The sequence below is a fragment of the Hypomesus nipponensis genome, chromosome 8, assembly GCF_054491055.1.
Source record: "Hypomesus nipponensis isolate SF chromosome 8, ASM5449105v1, whole genome shotgun sequence".
Lineage (NCBI taxonomy): Eukaryota > Metazoa > Chordata > Actinopteri > Osmeriformes > Osmeridae > Hypomesus > Hypomesus nipponensis.
In genome coordinates, this window is record NC_140368.1 from 12833943 (window position 1) to 12852500 (window position 18558).

The following is an 18558-nucleotide window of genomic DNA, read 5'->3' on the forward strand; positions in this document are numbered from 1 at the left end:
GAATTCACACATACTAAAATAGATGGACATCTCTACTGTACTATGAGTCGTTGTGGATAAAAGTGTGAATACACTGAAAAACTGAATGAATAAAGACATATTTTTTACATAAACAAATGAATAAATACATACATACATATACTGTGTATACACACACACACACACACACATAACTGCCTGAGCCTCTCTCTGCTGCTGTTGTCTGTTCATGTCATGCACATGGCTCATAGCGGTGTGCAAAAGGAACAAAAATCAAGTGATGAGGATCAAGAGAGAGAGGAGGCTGTTCACTGATGACGGATCCTGTCTCTATTAGCGCTGGGCAAGGAAGCATAATAGATCCAATGCTGGTCTCACGTCGATGCAGGCCTGACCTAGTGTCCATACAGGTTCTGACTTTGATCTGCCATACACTGTGGCGTTATTAGAAGGTGTGTGTGTGTGTTGGGTCATATGGTTTGGGCAGACATTGCACCTGACTACTCAACTGATAATGATAATAAGCAGAGTCCAACCTAAACATTAACACGTGAAAAAATAGCTGAAAAGACTTTTATTCAAGAGTTTTATGACAATGTCAAGAACTGAATTTCATCTTCAACCCACCTACACCCAGTAAGGGTTCAGTGTTGCTTTAAAGTTCAAATAAAAAAGATCTTACTTTGGGACAAAAAGAAAGCCTTCACGCCCTCTCACATATCCTCGCTCTTGCTGAGGGCTGCTGAAAAAGCTGGAAAAGAGCCACCTGCCATTATGGGAAAAAACTCTCTAGTGACTTGTTCAACAGAGTCCACTCTGAGTGTTCAGTTGCTGCAGTTAAAATGCAGAAAAAATGTGTCTATAGCTGAAAAACTTGCTAAAATAACAATCCAGTGAGGAGTGAGGGTTCAGGGTTGCTGCAGTAAAAAGCTGAAAAACTAAGGAAAAATATCTCTCTAGTTGAGAAACTTGTTTAAATGTCAGCCATGTAAATATAATAGTTCAAATATTACTTAAATGCCCTGACTTCAAACATGATTGAAATGCCCATTTTGTTCGCAGTTGTTCAACATAAAATAAACAGTAGTGTCTCACAGTCACATTTCCTCCACATAGAGCAATAGAGCTCACTCAGAAGTGTGTGTCTGTACCCGTGTGTGTGGTTAGAACATGGAAGCATGAAATAAAGCTGGTGTGACACACAGAAGGGCTTGTTACGACCACATGTGTTGTGTTCTTTGTTTGTCACTTTCCATCCCTTTTCTGTAGCTCCGCCCAGGTTGTGTTCCTCCTGATTGCCAGATGAGATGCACCTGGCCAGGTGATCAAGCAGCAGATAAAGATTCCAGTTTCCTGCTGCAGAGGGGAGACTTCTAGTTTGGGGACTGCTTGCTGCCTCTCAACCTGGGATTGTGTCATGATATTTTGTCATGTAGTTTTGTGTACTTATTTGTAATAAATCCCATGGATTTGGTACTTTTAAAAGGTGTTTTTAGTAGTTGTTTTGGGTCAATGGTGGATTGTTTGTTTGCCCCATAGGGCTACGAAAGTTGGGGCGTAACAGGGATATACATTTATTTTCGTCTTAAAGCATTGTGCAATGGACCAATGGCAAAACATGACCATTCGTGGACCCTATCATAAGTGTTTCAAGTCTTTCGGATAGTCAAGGTTCAGCAGCCCCATCAGGTTCACAAAAGTGTTGGGTACATCTTTCAGGTGACGACAACGTTGTAGGAGGCTGGAAGGGTTCCCTTCCCATATTCAACAAATAAAAAGACACCAATTACCATTCCCTTGATGACGTCCCCTTCAGGATCTGTTGGCTTCATGCAGAAAGAAACAGAAAACAACCACAGAATAGCTTGTGCTTCAGAGATGATTTGCCAGGTAGTGCACACGTACAGAGGACGCATTCAATGACAAGTGAAACCCTGCTCTTGTCAACTACTTTTCTTTGGGTCATCTTGAATGCCATTTTTCCGCTTACCTCACACGTCTTCATGAATGTAGAATGATTCTCCCTCAGGTACATCCTGCAACGCTGCTGCCCTCTTCCTTTGGTTGGACGCTGTTGGATATTCATCGATGTTGATGAACATCGATGAATTCATAAGTATGAAAAGCCTCACTCAAAATTGGCTGACAAACAATACAAAACAGTTGACTGCTTAGAGGGAGATAGTCGGGATGGAGACTAGATTAATTGACTTTGCCACAAGGGTCCCAGGAAAGGGGGAGGTGGAGCCAAACACACACACACACACAGAGAAGTTAGAAGTAAAAGTTAGAGAACGGGGTTAGTTCTGATTGGCCTTGGAGAACACAAGAGAGTGGGAGGAATGATGTTCCTTTAAAAAGTATGACGTGACATTTATACAATGAGATCGAGCTAATCCATGGACCATCTCCTTCTGGTGGATTAATGACAACAATAAACTTCAGATCTACAAAGGTGGCCTTTTGCCACTTGTTTGTGGAGCTGATACAGAGTGGCTGGTTTTCGCCACGACCACCAAAATACATATGTAGCATAGATACAGTTGCTATGAGAATCATATAACCCCCTTACCCTATAAGCCAGTGGGTCTTAGTTTAGTGGTGAAAACAGCTGGCGGAAACAGCGGCACACGCACACTGTTTCACATATAAACAGGAAGCGAGCAGTAAAAGTTTGATCAAAGGCATTACGTGGGCAGAGCCAGGCCGAACATAATTAGTGAAAGGTTTGGTTAAAGCCATTGAACATTTAAACTGAATATATCATATATATTATTACATCATTTCAATCACAACCTAAATGTGTGTGTGTGTGTTTGTATGTGTTTTTGTATAAAAGCTTGTTGTGCAGTATAGTCATGCCTGTAGAAAAAGCTGTGAGGTGTGACAAAGAAAATTAAGCTGTCTTAAAGGTCCACAGTCTAACTCACTGGGACATGGGCTTCAGCATACTCAGCAGTAAGCAGTTTACTGTGTGTGAAATACTGTTTAAACTCATTCTCTATCATTCACCGAATGTATTTAAGGACGCTCACTCCAAAGCTTCTGCAATCACTGGAAGCTGCTGCACTGTGCGCCAGTCTGTGTGCTTGATCTGGTTTGACCAGTGGCATGCCTTGCACACATGAAGCTCTGTGCTTTTCCGTTGGACACGGACAAAACCGTTTTTTTACCGAGTGGAGCTGAGAGAATGCAGTCAGATGAGGAAAGAAAACGTTGACGTGATCAAGATAGCTCAGAGGGTATGGTGCACCACAGGGCCTACCAGGATGTTAGACCGATCTGGTTCAGGGACCGACTGCCAGGCTGCTGCGTTGTCTCAGTACAACCATTCGGTCCAGTGCAGAGGCTGGACACTAATCAACCGCTGTAAAAAAGGGAGTGTAACCGTTCTGCTGCAGTGTGTCCAACCCAGGTGATTAGCCAGTAACCTCAAGACTTGCATCATTGCATTTTCCTGCCCTTAGTTTAACCCTTGCATGAAAAAGTGCACAGATAAAACCAGAGACAGGGTATACAGATAAGAACACCTGCAGGGATGTGGGAAATTCAGTTCCTGATTGTTTTTAGCAGCATAATCTGATCATAACTGACTCACACCTAATGAGTAAATGGAGTTCGAAGGGCATCAGGGTTTTACAATCCAAAGATTCCCATCCTGCCACTTAGAGCCATACACAAGTACATAAGAAATAAGACAGGACACATGAAACATTCAAACATTCAGAGAGTATGATCATACCTGGCTGCTCAGAGGATGATGGCTACACACATAGAGTGCAGGAGTCTCTGGCTACAGAATATTCCAAGTCCTTTGACTATCTTCCCCTTTAATAATGACTGATGGAAGAAACTCGAGCGATGCCTGGTACTGCTTCTCTGGCAATGTGGGATTTGTCGGTAACAAGAAGCGGTGGCTTTGTTCCTTCTATGGCTCGGGTTCAGAAGAGCGGCAAAACTTCGAACCAGTTTGTGACGTTTGAAGCATTGAAAGTCATCTATCGCGTGGTTTTCTAATACGACACAAGCTCCAAAACACTTTTTCGAAACTGTGCGTATTGGTTTTGCGACACAAGCATCGATGCGTCAGTGCCCTACGTCCCATCCCTACTGATACGCGGGTTTTCTATACATATGTGAGGTTGTCTCTTGCTGTGGTCAAGAGGTCACGCAGTGGGCTAGTGACAATATATAATGTCCACCTGAGAGACATGTTTCTCACTCATGCCTATCACTTTGCCTGTCGTGGTGACCTGATCCGAGCAGCTCGATTTAATAAACAAAGTCAACTCTTTTTCATTGTGGTGCTTTCCTTGGCCCATCCTCGGACAGAAAATCATCTAACACCTACCCTCCACTCACCCTGACAGAACGAGTCTCTGGAACGACAGATGAGGGAGATGGAGGAGACCTTCGGCCTGGAGGCGGCTAACTACCAGGACACCATCATCAGTCTGGAGGATGACATCCGCAACATGAAGGACGAGGTGGCTCGCCACCTCAGGGAGTACCAGGACCTGCTCAACGTCAAGATGGCCCTGGACATCGAGATTGCCACCTACAGGAAACTTCTGGAGGGAGAGGAGTGCAGGTGACAACGGAGAGAAGAGAGCGATAAAGGAAGGGGGGTACAGTGCAGAAGAGAGTGACACTAATAGATTTACAGAAAAATACATGAATTATAGAAATAGTCCATAATGGAACTTCACTTCCCAGCTCGACAGGACACAAAATGAGTGACGCTAGTTCAGGCATAGCACTCGGACAGTGTGCGTCATACGCTCATTAACTACACCTGTGTTAGCCAGCTCAAGCCCATTGGGCCACGTCCGATAAAGCGGCATTTAAAGGCTGCACGGATACGCACACACTCACTCCTGGTTGCTGTTTGATCAGTGCAGCTGCCGCCCTCCACCATCCCCTTCTCCCCCATGCTGTCTGTATGTTCTATTCATCAGGGGGATTATATCTATTGCTTGCGTGTGTGTTGCATTGAGGAGGCAGGGAGTGCTTCCATTAGATACCTATGTCCGTGTCATGGTTATCAATAATGTTCAAATCTAATATGTGAGTGTCTTGATTGGACTGTACTTATGGTGACAAAAGTAAATTTTGTGACAATGAAAAATAACAACAACATGAAGCAATCATGTTTTAACATATTGGATTTCAGATATCATGTCACCTATTTGTTGGACTTTGTAATTGGATATGATTAGATTTTTGTACACATAATTTGTTTTTCCAATCATCTTTATTACTTTAGAATCCATGAGGATAGGTCAATATTGAGAGACGCGAAGAAGAAGTCTGAAGAAGAACTGAATCTTGAATTTGAATCAGAATCAGCACTAGATTTAGACCAGGATATGCTTGATTTGATACGTGAGTTCACACAAATAATTTACTGTGGCAGGAAGATGCATAAAATAAACATATACTTAAATGAACTTAAATGACTTAAATAAAAAGTTTAACTACTTTTAAACAATAGGTAAAGTATAATATACATATATATATATATATATATATATATAATAGGATAACATAGTGCATTAATTATCAATTGACTGAGGATCAGCATGACACAGATTGGTAACCTAGGATAACAAACAGAGATCGTCTAATGACATCTGAAAATCCAGTCTTTTCTCCAATAGGTCATCAATTAGTCAACTCAGAATCATGATGAGCTTGAGTGATTCCAGCAAGACTCAAGAAGACTTTTGTGTTAATACAAAAAAACACAAAGAAAATGTACTGACATTTTAAGAACAGCTTTAAAAGTTCCTTGTCACCATGATAGAGGGGCTTGCTGATAGGGTTGTGCTGATATCCTACAGTAGAGTAGAAATAGAACACTGTTTAGAGAATAAACCAGCTATACTGAATGTTTTATTATTTATCAATTAATATATTAATATATTAATATATTAATGATCGTGAATAAAGACTGAAGCACTGTTTCATTTACGCAACCTACACCAACACCAAACGGTCTCTGCTTCTGTACCTCAATAAAACTTTGAAGGAAAACAAAACATCTGATGTTTTTCGTTATTTATGTTAAGTACATTTAAATTGCAAAAACAAGGTTGTCTTATTATCGTTTACTATCTTGACTTGGAATTTAGCCGAATCGGTAATTTAGCACAATCGAAGGGCTTTGTGCAATATAGGACTACAATCTAGCGGACAATTGATGGTACTTCAAGTATCAGTCAATCCCGTTGGCTGTTAGCGGCTGTTTATATGGGACAACTGGGTTAAATCATTGTGTACTCTGTTCTCCCTCCCTAGGACAGCACTTGTATGGTCGATATAGTGTTTATCAATATAGTGTTGATTTGTGCCATCCCACTGATGGTTGCCCTAATTACTGCCCACTATAAGGTGTGGACTTTCATTGACCCCCTTTGGCTAAAAGTGTGTTTGAGTGTTGTAGTTGGAGCTAGGAATTCTAGTATGTACAATAGAATAACCTACATGCTTATTCTCTGTATTCTTGTAGGTGCGTGTAATATTTTGGCCAGCAAAACAAAGAGAGACTCTTGAGATGTTGAATTATTGAATACCTCGATTTCCTGTCATCGCTTTGCACTTTTAACGGAACTCCAAAGATTGCAGGCGCCTGCATGCGTCACTAGCGCACCCCGGGGGTGCGGGTGACCGTCCATGCGTAAAACTCGTGGGCAACTTTAGTTGTTGAATTACACATAACATTCTTGACTTGAAAGAACAGCGTTTGGACAAACACATTTGTACTAAATCAGCCTAGTTTTGCCCACTTTTTGCACATTGTTCCGTTGTAATGGTGGACATGGTGGTCTGCATGCTCCGGTTGACCCAAGACAACACTTCAACCGAAACATTTGATTAATCAGTTAACTTTTTGAGTTGTCAGGACAGCACTGGAATTAAGCAGCACGTCGATCTACTGCTATGGGTTCCGCTACATCTGCGGTTGCAAAAACCAGGAACACTGTAGTGCAAGTCGGCTCTCCAGCAGAGACGGAGCATTGCAAGTCCGTTCCAGAAAAGCGGAGAAGTCTACGGTCGACGATGTTCTCGTGCCAACGAGGTGGTCAAAATCAGGACACACGGGAATCGCTCTCCAAGGTGCTGAAAACGCAAGACAGCGGTTGTCTGGCGCGGTCTTTGGAAGCTGTCTCTGAATCTTTTGGCGGTAAGAAAAACGACTCAAGCTCACACAGAAATTTACATTACGCTATGACTTGATTTTAGTTTTTAGTATAAGCTTCACATTGGCCCTGTAATATGCTGTGGCCTTTCTTGTTGGCCTAATGGCATATTTTCGTTGTCGTTTCTCTTTTTTCTCTGCAATTGTTTAAACATTCATTCTAGCATAGGCCTATAACTCATTGTTAAGTACGTCTACATGAAGTCAGATGCGTCGTTTCATGATGAGTAATAATCTGGCTTTTTGAAAGGTTTCACTTCAACACAAGCCCTATTGTTGGTACCTCACCAGCCTCCCCAGACACCCACCAGAATACCACATCCGTTCCCCATACGTGCTCACCTAGGTTACCCCCGGCTGCTAGTGTTTCCCCCATACTCCCTGTCGGAAAACCCACTGACTGCCATCTCACATCATTCAGTGGCCTTTACTGTGAATATAGGACATACCTAAGAATCCTAAACTGGCCTGCTACCTCCTACTCAGCTCATTCAAAACATAGATTTGTGCCAACACTCATAGTAAGGCATCGTGGTCATTGTTTGACACAGTGTTTGAATGTGTTGGATTAGTGCAGAAAGCCACTTTGTTCAACTTGTATCCATGAATGAGTAAATTAGCAACTGAATGGGATATTTATTGAGGTTATTTTCAGTCTTGTTGTGCCGGCTAGGTTTTAGCAGATCCAACTGAAAGTCCAGCTGTGTCCAGTTTTAGGGAATACAACTTTCCGTGAGCCCTTACAGCACATAGAAAGCACATCCCTGAAGGATTTGGGAATGGTGTCTGCTGTATATAAGGACGTGCTCACGGTCTAGACTGCAGGCATTACTCCTGTTTTGAATACTGTAAATGAAACTGTCACAAATAGATCAAACAAGGAGGTGACAGACTGCTGTTTACATTTCAAATACATTGATTGACTTTATTCAACTATACATACTTTATATGTATATGGTGTATATATTCTTAGTATATGAATACATATAAAATATTGCCTAGCTTCTTGGGGAAAGAGAGGGCATCTGGAAAAAAACCACTCCAGGACAAAACCCTCTAGATATAAACAGCCTCCTGTTTTCTGAGAAGGACTGACATCTTCGCCTCTGACACCATCTGTGGCCTGTTGTGCTAATTTATGTCAAGGAGAAGAGAGGCGAGTGTGTGTGACAGTGCAGCACTTTCCTTCATGTAATTTCCCTGTAATGTTTGAATCAACCTCAAACAAAACCACATCGCCACTGCAACACTACAGTTTGGTTAAATGTTTGAAGTTTGAAGTTTGAAGAAAAACAGGTTGCAAATGATTTTATTTAGCCAATTCCACCGGCGACACTACGTACATCTCACATAACTTACGCTAATATCTTAAGATACGGAAATTCAATTTACTGGGTTTTCCGAACTATTAATGATAAAACAGTGTCAGAAAACAGTCTTAACTTACCCTCGCCTCTGAGTGTTTGACCAATCAGTGTGGTCCTATTTGAAACGTTCACATTTTCAAATGAATCAAAATGCATTTGAAAGTGACTATCTCCACCTAGTGGTTTGAAAGGCATCCTACCAGACCGTGCTTTTATCAGCACGGTGCTGCTGTGTGTGTGTGTTCACAATGTTTATCCATGTACTTACTTCCATTTGTATGTAGTGTATGCTTGTGTTTGTACCTGCATAGTCTTCTCTGACTGGCTAACTGGATATCATGTGACACCTGGCTGAACTAGTCTACCAACCACTGTCCCACCTATGGGTCAGATCATGGGGTGGGTATCCCCTGGAACGTTAAAGGCCAAGGATCCAAACCTTGACTTAAAAAAACACACTAGACAAAGACTTGAACTTTACAGTGCAGCACAGGCACAACCCTTTCCCTGGATGTCAGGGCCGACCCCAGGTGGTGGGAGAGCCAGCTAGCGGCCGCCTCCAACTGGTCAGCCCCTAGCCACTGAGGTGCTGTCCCTCCACAGCCTGCCTGCTCCACTGGGTCTATGACCAGTAGGGGATCTATCCCAACACGTGGGCTATGAGCTGACACACACCTGGCTGTTGTCCATGGCATGACTCTACGGTGGGCTGCTGACAGACCGAACCACCCTTGTCTCAACACAGAGAAGCAAACAGAGCAAAGAGAAAGCACCATCAACAACAAGACCCCCACCGTCGACATCATCGGGCCCTTCCACTCGGACTTCCACGTCCGAGTGTTCCACTCACGGATTGGCCTGCACAGTCACATCAGACGCTGTGCTGAAACCCAACTTCCAGGCACGGGAAATGTTCTGTAGGGTGTTTTCCGAGACTGCAATGCTGATGAGTCTTGAGCTTGACCTTGTATTTCACCAGATCAACAGCCCCTATGGCAACCGAGATGGACATCTCCCTTACACAGCCAATGGCGGTGGAGGGAATGGAGACCAAGCGCTGCGATGATGCGGTCCCATGTGCGCAGCCATACCTTCTGGCTGCGAGGATTGACATCCAGGGATGTGTTAAGGCCGGTGCTCTTCCTGGTGTGGTGTGGGCATGCGGCCTCATAGCCAGGGTTAAAGGTTAAAGGTCAGAGCCAGGGCAGTGCTATCGAGAACCAAAGATCCCCTCAGAGGAGGGAGTAAAAGGATTGTTGGAATGTTTTATATTCAAACTATTGGCTTGAGGAAGCACCACAGAGTTCAGTGTGAATGCATTATCGAAATGCGGTGAACTTCATAAAGAACGGAGGAGGATTTTCTTTTCTTTTTTTGTAGCGAAAGGAGTTGAGTTTGTCACTTTCCCTGAACCTAAAATGATTTTTTTAACCAAATTGGAGAAATATGAAACCATCTATCATAACACAAGCACCATGATGCGTGTGGGTTGAAAACACATTTCAGTGCTGGCAAAACTGCACAGATACGAGCAATGGTCCGTACTGTATCTCTTTATCCATCATGAATATGTCATTGTGCCTCGTGGAAGATGGATATGAGAACCTTGATCCTCCCACACGAAAGACGGCATACAAACAGAGTGAGTTCTAGGCCCAAAGAAAAACGTATCAGTGTGGAAGTGGATGGTATCGGGGAGGCATCCTGTCAGTCCTTCAGCTGTCTGCAAGCCCTTTGCGAGGCTCCCACACTAACCATGCTACGCCTGCCCTATGTGTTCTACAGTACGGGCCTCTTAGTTCAACCCCCCCCCCCCCCCATTTAACACTGCCCTCTGGTCACAGCACGAGAGAAACAGAAGATCCTTTGGTGCGTTGGCGTACACGCGCGTGTGCGTTCACCTGTTCCGTGTTGGTGTGTGGTGCTGCTTAAACTCACGGGTCAGCCATGCTTTGATTGGTTCAGGGCCTTTGTGTACGTGCGTGGGTGTGTGTGTGTCTTGGCCTTGGCAGAGGGGAGAGCTTATGTAAGACGAACACTCTTCTCGTGTTCTTATGTCATGGCTGAATGGTGACTCGGTGAGGCAGGGTTGGTGCCCGTCAAAGACGATGCAATAATATAATTGACAAGGAACAAGTGCATAAAAGTAAAGCTGTACACAATACTGCTGTCATACATGGGAGGGCGACAAAGAGGAAACATGTGGTGACAAAAGACACCAAATGTCGACGAGAGAGAGAGAATGTGAAAGACAGATCGTGTTTCAGACCGCAAGAGACAACACAGGAGATCAACACACAAATAGATTTTGAGAGAGAAGACAAGTCTGTGGAAGTTAGAGGGGAAGAAGGAGCATAGGTGCGTGTGAGAGAAAGAAAGCAAGCCAGGAGAGAGAGAGAGAAAGGGAGAGAGAGAGAGAGAGAGAGAGAGAGAGAGAGAGAGAGAGAGAGAGAGAGAGAGAGAGAGAGAGAGAGAAAGGAGGGGGGGCATTCAGGGTTGCAGCTAAGGGCACCTGTTTCAGAGGAGGACAGAATGGGACAGAAACAGACAATTAAGTTCTTGTCATCCATGTCATGCTTTGGTCTCGCTGTCCAGTCACAATCTCTCTCTCTCTCTCTCTCTCTCTCTCTCTCTCTCTCTCTCTCTCTCTCTCTCTCAGTTCAGTTTAGAAAAAGGCTTTCTTTCTCTCTTTCTTTTCTCCCTCCCCTTTTCTCTGATGCCTTCCTTGCTTAAGAGAGAGCTTTTACCTGATGAATTATGTGTATTGTACCCTTGTTCCACCCACATTTTCTCTGTCACTATAATCTCTGTGCTTCAGATCAGGGCTAATTAGAATAGCACCACATTGAAGGACAAAGGCAATTATGGAGCCATTGTAACTGACAGAAGTTTCACTGTCGCTTCACTGATTTTGCCTTTGATTCACAGAAATGTGGACCAGGCATTTGATTGACAGGCATGGATCTTTGATTGGTAGAATGGTGTTGTGTGACTTCTAACTCCTGGCACTCAAATAACTTTACATCCCTCTGGACCTGATCAGTATGTATTTTGATGAGAAACAGGTCTTTGACTTGAGACAATCAAAGAGTTGTGAAGAACAAAGCCCTTTGACTTGGGCCAGTACAAAAGAGAAATTGGGGAAGAGAGTGGTTGTGAGAGACATAGAGAGAGAGAACCAGAGCATGAAGGATCAGGTGTTGTTTACTTCTGACAGCGGCACAGTCGCTACATGAGGAGTGGGTAAGGAGACTCTTAACTCTAAGAGTCCATATGCACCATTCACACACTTCCTCTCTCTCCTCTTTCATCCTCTTTCATCCTCTCTCTCCCTCTCTTTCTCTTCTCTCTTTGTCTCTCCCTCTCCCTTTCTCTCCCTTTCTCTCCCTTTCTCTCTCTCTCTCTCTCTCTCTCTCTCTCTCTCTCTCTCTCTCTCTCTCTCTCTCTCTCTCTCTCTCTCTCTCTCTCTCTCTCTCTCTCTCTCTCTCTCTCTCTCTGTCTCTCGCTCCTTCTCTCTCCCTATGTCTTTATTCATTGTATGACATTTATGGAATACCGTATTTCTTCGAATAAACGCCACAGTGTTTATTAAATAACGTTCATTTTTGGTGCAGCGTTTATTCGAGGGCGGCGTTTAATTAGTAAGAGAGATTTTGTGAATTGTAGCTGCAGTGCAGCCATAGACAACTTCGGTGCTGGCATTGTGACAAATGAATCATGCAGCTAAAAACGCAGGTTTCATTTACTCCCGCTGACCTCCTTGTCTATTCTTTGTTTGTCTATGAGTGCGGCAACTCCCTTTCTCATTGGCTATCAATTAGGTGTGGGTTGGTAGTACAACTGTTTCAAGTACAAGTGTTGTACATTGTGTAACAATCTGAAGCAGCATGCCGAAACGTTCATACACGTTAGCTTTCAAACAGAAAGCTGTGCAGAAAGTTATGTACATGTGTAATAAATACTGGGGTTGAATTTAACCAATTAAACAAGCGTTTATAGATTTTTCAGGCGTTTATTACACAACGTTCATTTTTGGTGCAGCGTTTATTCGAGGGCGGCGTTTATTCAAAGAAGTACCTTACATGGAATCCGATTCAACTATCACCAGACTGTATAAAATCCTCCCTTAACACACGGCAATCTAACCAGTCCCAATCCTGAACTTCCAACTTGTAATAAGGGCCTAGTGTTTGGACTGGAATTTAGTTTCTGATGGATATGTTTCTTTTAGAAACCAACTGAATCAGCACTCAGAACCAATCAGCAAAATAATGGTCAATAACAGTGATTTAATGTGTTTATACAGACCCAATGGCGTTCCCAATGTGGAATTCAGCTGTTAAAGACATGTGCCGTTCCTATGGTAACTCGAGCCGAGTGAGAAAAGGGAGATAGGTAGCGAGAGAAATGCAGAGAGACAGAGAGAGAGAGACAGAGAGATAGAGAGAGAGAGAGAGAGAGAGAAAGAGAGAGGGAGAGGACTCAGGAGGCAGTTTGAAGGACCCTGGCCCTTTGAATAGGCGAGCGAGCGATAGAGCTACTGTAAAAGATTGAATGATGAGAAAAGGCAGAGATGGGCTTTGTGTCCTCCCTCCCACTCGATCGCTGGGCGAATGGGGGTGGGGGGGGGTGGGGATTGGGAGGGGGGTGGCGAGGAGAGGAGAGAAAGTTGTCGCCGAATGGTCAAAGCTCCCCGCACTCGTCCTTGAGTTTCTCTCGATCGTCATTCTCTCCCTTCGCCCGGCAGAGGGTGCCACGAGGCCTGAGCGGGCGAGATTTCTTTTGTCTGACATGCCCGCACGTTACCGCGTTTGTTTACCCTCCTCTTGTTTGGGTCGACGAGTTTCCACACGCGGCCATTATCCGCTGCCAGCGGTGAGGCTGAGGGAAGGATGGGGGTTTCGGTGTTGGATCAGTCCCCCTGATTGACTCTGAGGCTGCTGAAGAGTCATTGGCAAATGTTTTTGTTTTGTTTCAGCGGAACTTGTATCCCGGTGAATGGGATCCCATTTCAATCTCGGTCAAAGCGATAGGTACATTTGCGCAGTCTGCTTGACCCGTGGTTATAATACCGCTCCAGCCACAACAACAGGTGATTGGTCCAGGTGTTTCTCGCTGTCTCACTTAGGGTGATCCTGTAGGGAGCCTCAACCACATGAAAGACTTCTGTGATTGGAGAATGTTGTTGTGCAGCCTTTTCTGGGCCAGCCGTAAGGAACACTGGATGATTCAGCCATAGTGCGCCCCATGCCCCATGCCCCATGTTGAGTCACTGTTGCAGTGATGCATAAAACAATTGATTGTGGTCTGAGTTGAGTGCCCTTGGTCGTGGCTCCGATAAGACCACGGCTGACCCCTGGTGTCACAAATAGTCCCGACTGACCTATAGGCAGCTGGGGATGAGATCTTGGGGCGGATCTCAGTAAGTGACGCTCCTCATCTCCTGTTATCCGCTTGGACACTCAACAGGTCGAATTGGAGTCCACTTCACTGCATGCTTGCACAGCCCAAGTGGACCAGGAACCAAGCCTAGTCTTAGACTAAAAGGTTTTCAATTGAGATCAAGTTCATTGAATTGGTCTCGAACGAAATGAAACACTGTTTTTGAAAGCATTGTACCCTACAGACTTGACTGAGATTGCTAAAATTAGACTTGTGATTCGAAACAATTCAGTGCTGGTAACCTCAGGCAGTGAGGGCAAAGTGTTGTGTCTGGGCATGTCTCATGCACCCAGCCCCGTACATATACATTTACATTTAGTCATTTAGCAGACGCTCTTATCCAGAGCGACTTACAGTCAGTACAGGGACATTCCCCCCGTGGCAAGTGCCTTGTACCTTGTGCCTTGCCCAAGGACACAACGTCATTTGGCACGGCGGGGATTCGATCCCGCAACTTTCAGATTACGAGCCCGATTCCCTCACCGTTGAGCCACCTGACTCCCCACTATGGCTGCTGTAGATGGCAGCCATAGTGTGGCTGTCGGAGTTAGCCATGTGAGCATCGGTGACGTCTTGGAGATGCCCTCTGGCCCATCTCAGACGCAGACGCCAGCTTGACACCCCAGAGCATGTTCTCCAGAAACAGGCGGTCAACTGGGCCAACAGTGAAACAGATGGCCAGCCGGACCTACCATGTGTGCGTTGGTTGAAGATATTTCCGATGTGGTTCTTCATTAGGTTTGGGCCGAAGCTATTGTTTGTTACGTCGGTAAACAAGTAAAACAATTATTTGGGTCATGTCTATCATCTTGAGAACAAGGATGGTGATTATATCTTGGTTCCTTTAAGGGAGGGTTGTGGAACTTGGAACCAAAGAGGCCATGTTGGGCAAACATGAGTATTAAAAATGAAATAAAAGCTCTCAGTGACATCTTTCCAATGCCAAACGGACACAATATGATGTTGAGGTTGTAATTGTGATTGTAAAAAAAAATATATATATATACAGTATATGAAATGATTAACAGTAAAAGTGAGGCTAAGGACAACATTTGTTTTGTCTCTCATGTCAAATCTGCTGCCTAATACGCACTTACGACGTTTTGGCTTTGAGCCCTCAATATGTCCCTGAACGACCTCATTAAGGCTTGGATTTCTGGGGCTAATATGGGACACTGGTGAATCTGGCAGCATGTCAACATTTGGCTTGGCAGGTGCTCACACCCCCTTTAACCGGGAGATGGCAGGTGTGAACAAGCAGGTGTTGAGAGACAGATGTGGAGCAGAAGCTATATATAGACCGGACTTGGTGACGACATGCTTGGCAGGGATAATAGGTGACGCACTGTTGACGGTCGCAAGTTTCTCACCTCTGCCCTGAGGAGGGCGGTACGTTTGTAAAAGTGCATTTGGGAGACGTGCCACGGCACGAGTTTTTCATTGACTTTTTGTCTTCTTATTTACCCTTTTTACTTGGTGAATGTAAGCACAGAATAACAAGTATTCATTTCAGAAACATTTATCTGTTGTGCTTGAAACACAAAATCCCCCTTGGGTTCTTTTATAGAGGTACAAGCAGCCATTTCTGATTGCACGTGAGCCACCTAACAAGCATATCTTTCTAAAACTGGACACAAAGGTATATTTGAAGTATTTAAACGGCGGGGGAATCCGGTCACTTCTATCGTTCAAACCGAGAGGAGCTTCTGCCAATGGATCCACTGTTGATGTCGTAAACAGCATAGAAATCGTGGAAAGGCTCTGTCTCAGAGGGGATGTGTATGTGTTCTGCACGCGATAACGTCGTGTGACACGGCACGTTCGCAGAGGCTCACAGGGAGAAACACACAGCTTCATAGTATCATCCCTCCTCTTCAGTGGACAGAGGACTGAAGGTCTTGACCTCTACAGAAAGGCTCGTGTTTTGAAAGGCAGATGCCATGGTCAGTATGAACAATGCATCAGAAGAATAGCATTTGACCTCCGTCCATCCCTGCGAGTGATAGGCTTGGATACAAATGCATAAGTAAGTAGACTGTGTGTGTGGGTACGTGTGTGCGTGTGTGGGTGGTGTGTGTGTGGGCCGTGCGAAGAGAGCATACTTGTTTCTGTCTTTCGTTCCTACTTTCGTGAACGTAGCAGATGATTTGTATTTGTTACAAGACGAGGTGATTTGAAGAGCCCCAATGCCTAAATCCTAACAGCACAACGATGCACACGGTCAAACGTACACTCGACCAGAAATAATGAGAGACACGGACATCAGAATCAGCCCTTGTGAGGCAGCCATCACCCCTCTCCATATTAAAGTCAAGTGGTAGTTGTTGGTTAAACAGGAGGGACCATGCTTAAACATGTATTCGTTTACAGTTGTATAGTCAGGGACCTATGCAAAAAAACAACTTGTGTTCCCCTATGAATTCGTGGTGGCAGAGTTTTACAGTTGATCTAGGATATAGCTGGATGAGGTTCATTACCGTGAGGAAAAGTGCAGCGGTTGACCGAATGTGTATCACCGTGGTTGGTAAGGTAACCCCTGTTAAGGGGCAGTGTAAAAGGAGACATCTTACAATTAACATTGAGTGCATGGGAGCCACTAGCCATCGCTCTAAATAGACTTAAGTGGAGTGAAACTGCATTAAAGAATAATTGTTACCAGTGTGTGCGTGTGTGTGTGTACATGTGTGTGTATATACCATACAGATCACTCCTTAGGTTAGAGTAACAAGGTCATATTCCCCTTTACAGTATACTGTAAATGTTGTTGCCAAGGACAGCCACGGAAGAACATCTTTTCTACGCACACATACAGTGCATATACACACACGCTCAAACACATACGCTCACACTTGGAAAGGTTTCTCACACATATGCATAAATACATGTAACGATATCTTAAATAAACATTGATAAAGCATGTTGGATATACAGCCAAAGCCAATGTATACTGAGATGATAAGCTGCTAACTGACTAATGTTCAGTCAAAGAAAGAGGGAGGCGAGATTCCACATCGGGATGTGGATATTCAGAAACTCGGCTTGAAGAGTATGTATGGTACACAAAAAACAAATGAATCAAATAATTGTGAGAGAGAAAAGGGGAGTGTGTGAGAGGGGAGGGGAGAGAGGAAAGAGGGAGGGAGGGAGAGGGGGAGGGAGACTAATCAACTGCTGTGCGAGCAGAGCAGTGGGAAGAGTCAGAGAGAATACCACAGGGAGAGAGTTAGAGAGAGAGAGAGAGAGAGCGAGAGAGAGAGAGAGAGAGAGAGAGAGAGAGAGAGAGAGAGAGAGAGAGAGAGAGAGAGAAAGAAAGAGAGAGAGAGAAAGAGAGAGAGATAGGGAGAGAAAGAGAGAGGGAGAGATAGGGAGAGAGAGGAGACGGAAGGAAGGAAGGAGGGAGCGAGATTCCGGATCTCTATACCGTTCTCTTTTGAGAGAGTAAGTGTGTCAGGGAGAGGCTGAGCTGAAGAAAAACCACGATAGGAGTTAGAGAAACAGAGTCACCGAGACAGAGAAGGAGAAGAAGGGAGAGAAAGAGGCAGAGGGAGAGCGAGAGACACCGAGAGAGAAAAGCACCCGAGCTACAGGCTCCTGAAGGAGCTCTCGGTGGCCCGGGAGGATGCAGAGGAAGGCAGGGCGACGCTGACTCGCCTTCCCCGGAGGAGAGTCCCCCCCCCCCAGCTCTGCCCAAACTCAGCCTAGCCTGCCGAACACACAGCTCCCGCTCTCAAACTCCAGCACCTAGCTACCAACCCCAGCCACACCCAGGGGGGGGCTGGAAGGGGCGGGAGGGGGGGGAGGGGGACGCGACCCAGTCACAATCCCCTCGAGGAGCTCCTCTTCTGGGGAACTGCCCGGAGAGGCGCCCCTTTCTGTCCCTCTCCCAGCCTGCCGCGGCAGGACCGAGGGACACCAGAGGGACGCGCGCGGAGAGGAGCTCTGGAGGAGTTGGAGCGGAGCACCGGGAGCAGACATGACAGAACCCACCTCGAAAAAACAAGGATTTAAAAAGTGCCGGAGTGCTACTTTCAGCATTGATGGATTTAGTTTCACCATCGGTAAGCGACGGGGGCATGAAAGCCTGCGTGCGTGTGAGTGTGTGTGTGTGTGAGACAGAGACAGGCAGGGGGGGAGGGAGATACCGTAGATGGATAGACACAGCGAGAGAGAAAGAAATAGACGACAATGTGTGTGTGTGTGTGTAATATTTAACGCCGCGGAGTGTGTTTGCAAATTCATCCACAGTGAACAGATGGTGTTCTTGACTTAAGGTTTTATTGTGTTTGAAGTGTAATCTGTATCAGTCTCCATCAACATGGATCTATGTACCAATCCAGGGAGCTCTCCTTCTTGGAAGTATGACACAATAAGACAGTGATTGGGATCTGGGAGGTTTGTAATTGATGCAAACAAGTTTGGATGCACGGTAAAGAGATAGCCTTAACCGTTCTGCTGACTCCGTCGTTCTCCCTCTTAGCTGTAGGAACTCCATGTATTCTTCATGTCTCGCTCAAACTGAATTATTTGCAGTGACAACTTGTGTGAGACTGTGTGCAATTAATTATGTTG

General features: G+C 44.9%; 1 protein-coding gene across 1 annotated transcript in view; it reads left to right on the forward strand.

Moving 5' to 3' along the window:
* Window positions 1-17962: 17962 nt before the first annotated feature.
* pde1ca (phosphodiesterase 1C, calmodulin-dependent a) overlaps window positions 17963-18558 on the forward strand; it is a 60319-nt gene continuing 59723 nt past the window's right edge. Inside the window, exon 1 of the mRNA XM_084703348.1 lies at window positions 17963-18047. Within this exon, the coding sequence (XP_084559474.1) occupies window positions 17963-18047 (85 nt within the window). The remainder of the gene's footprint in view (window positions 18048-18558) is intronic.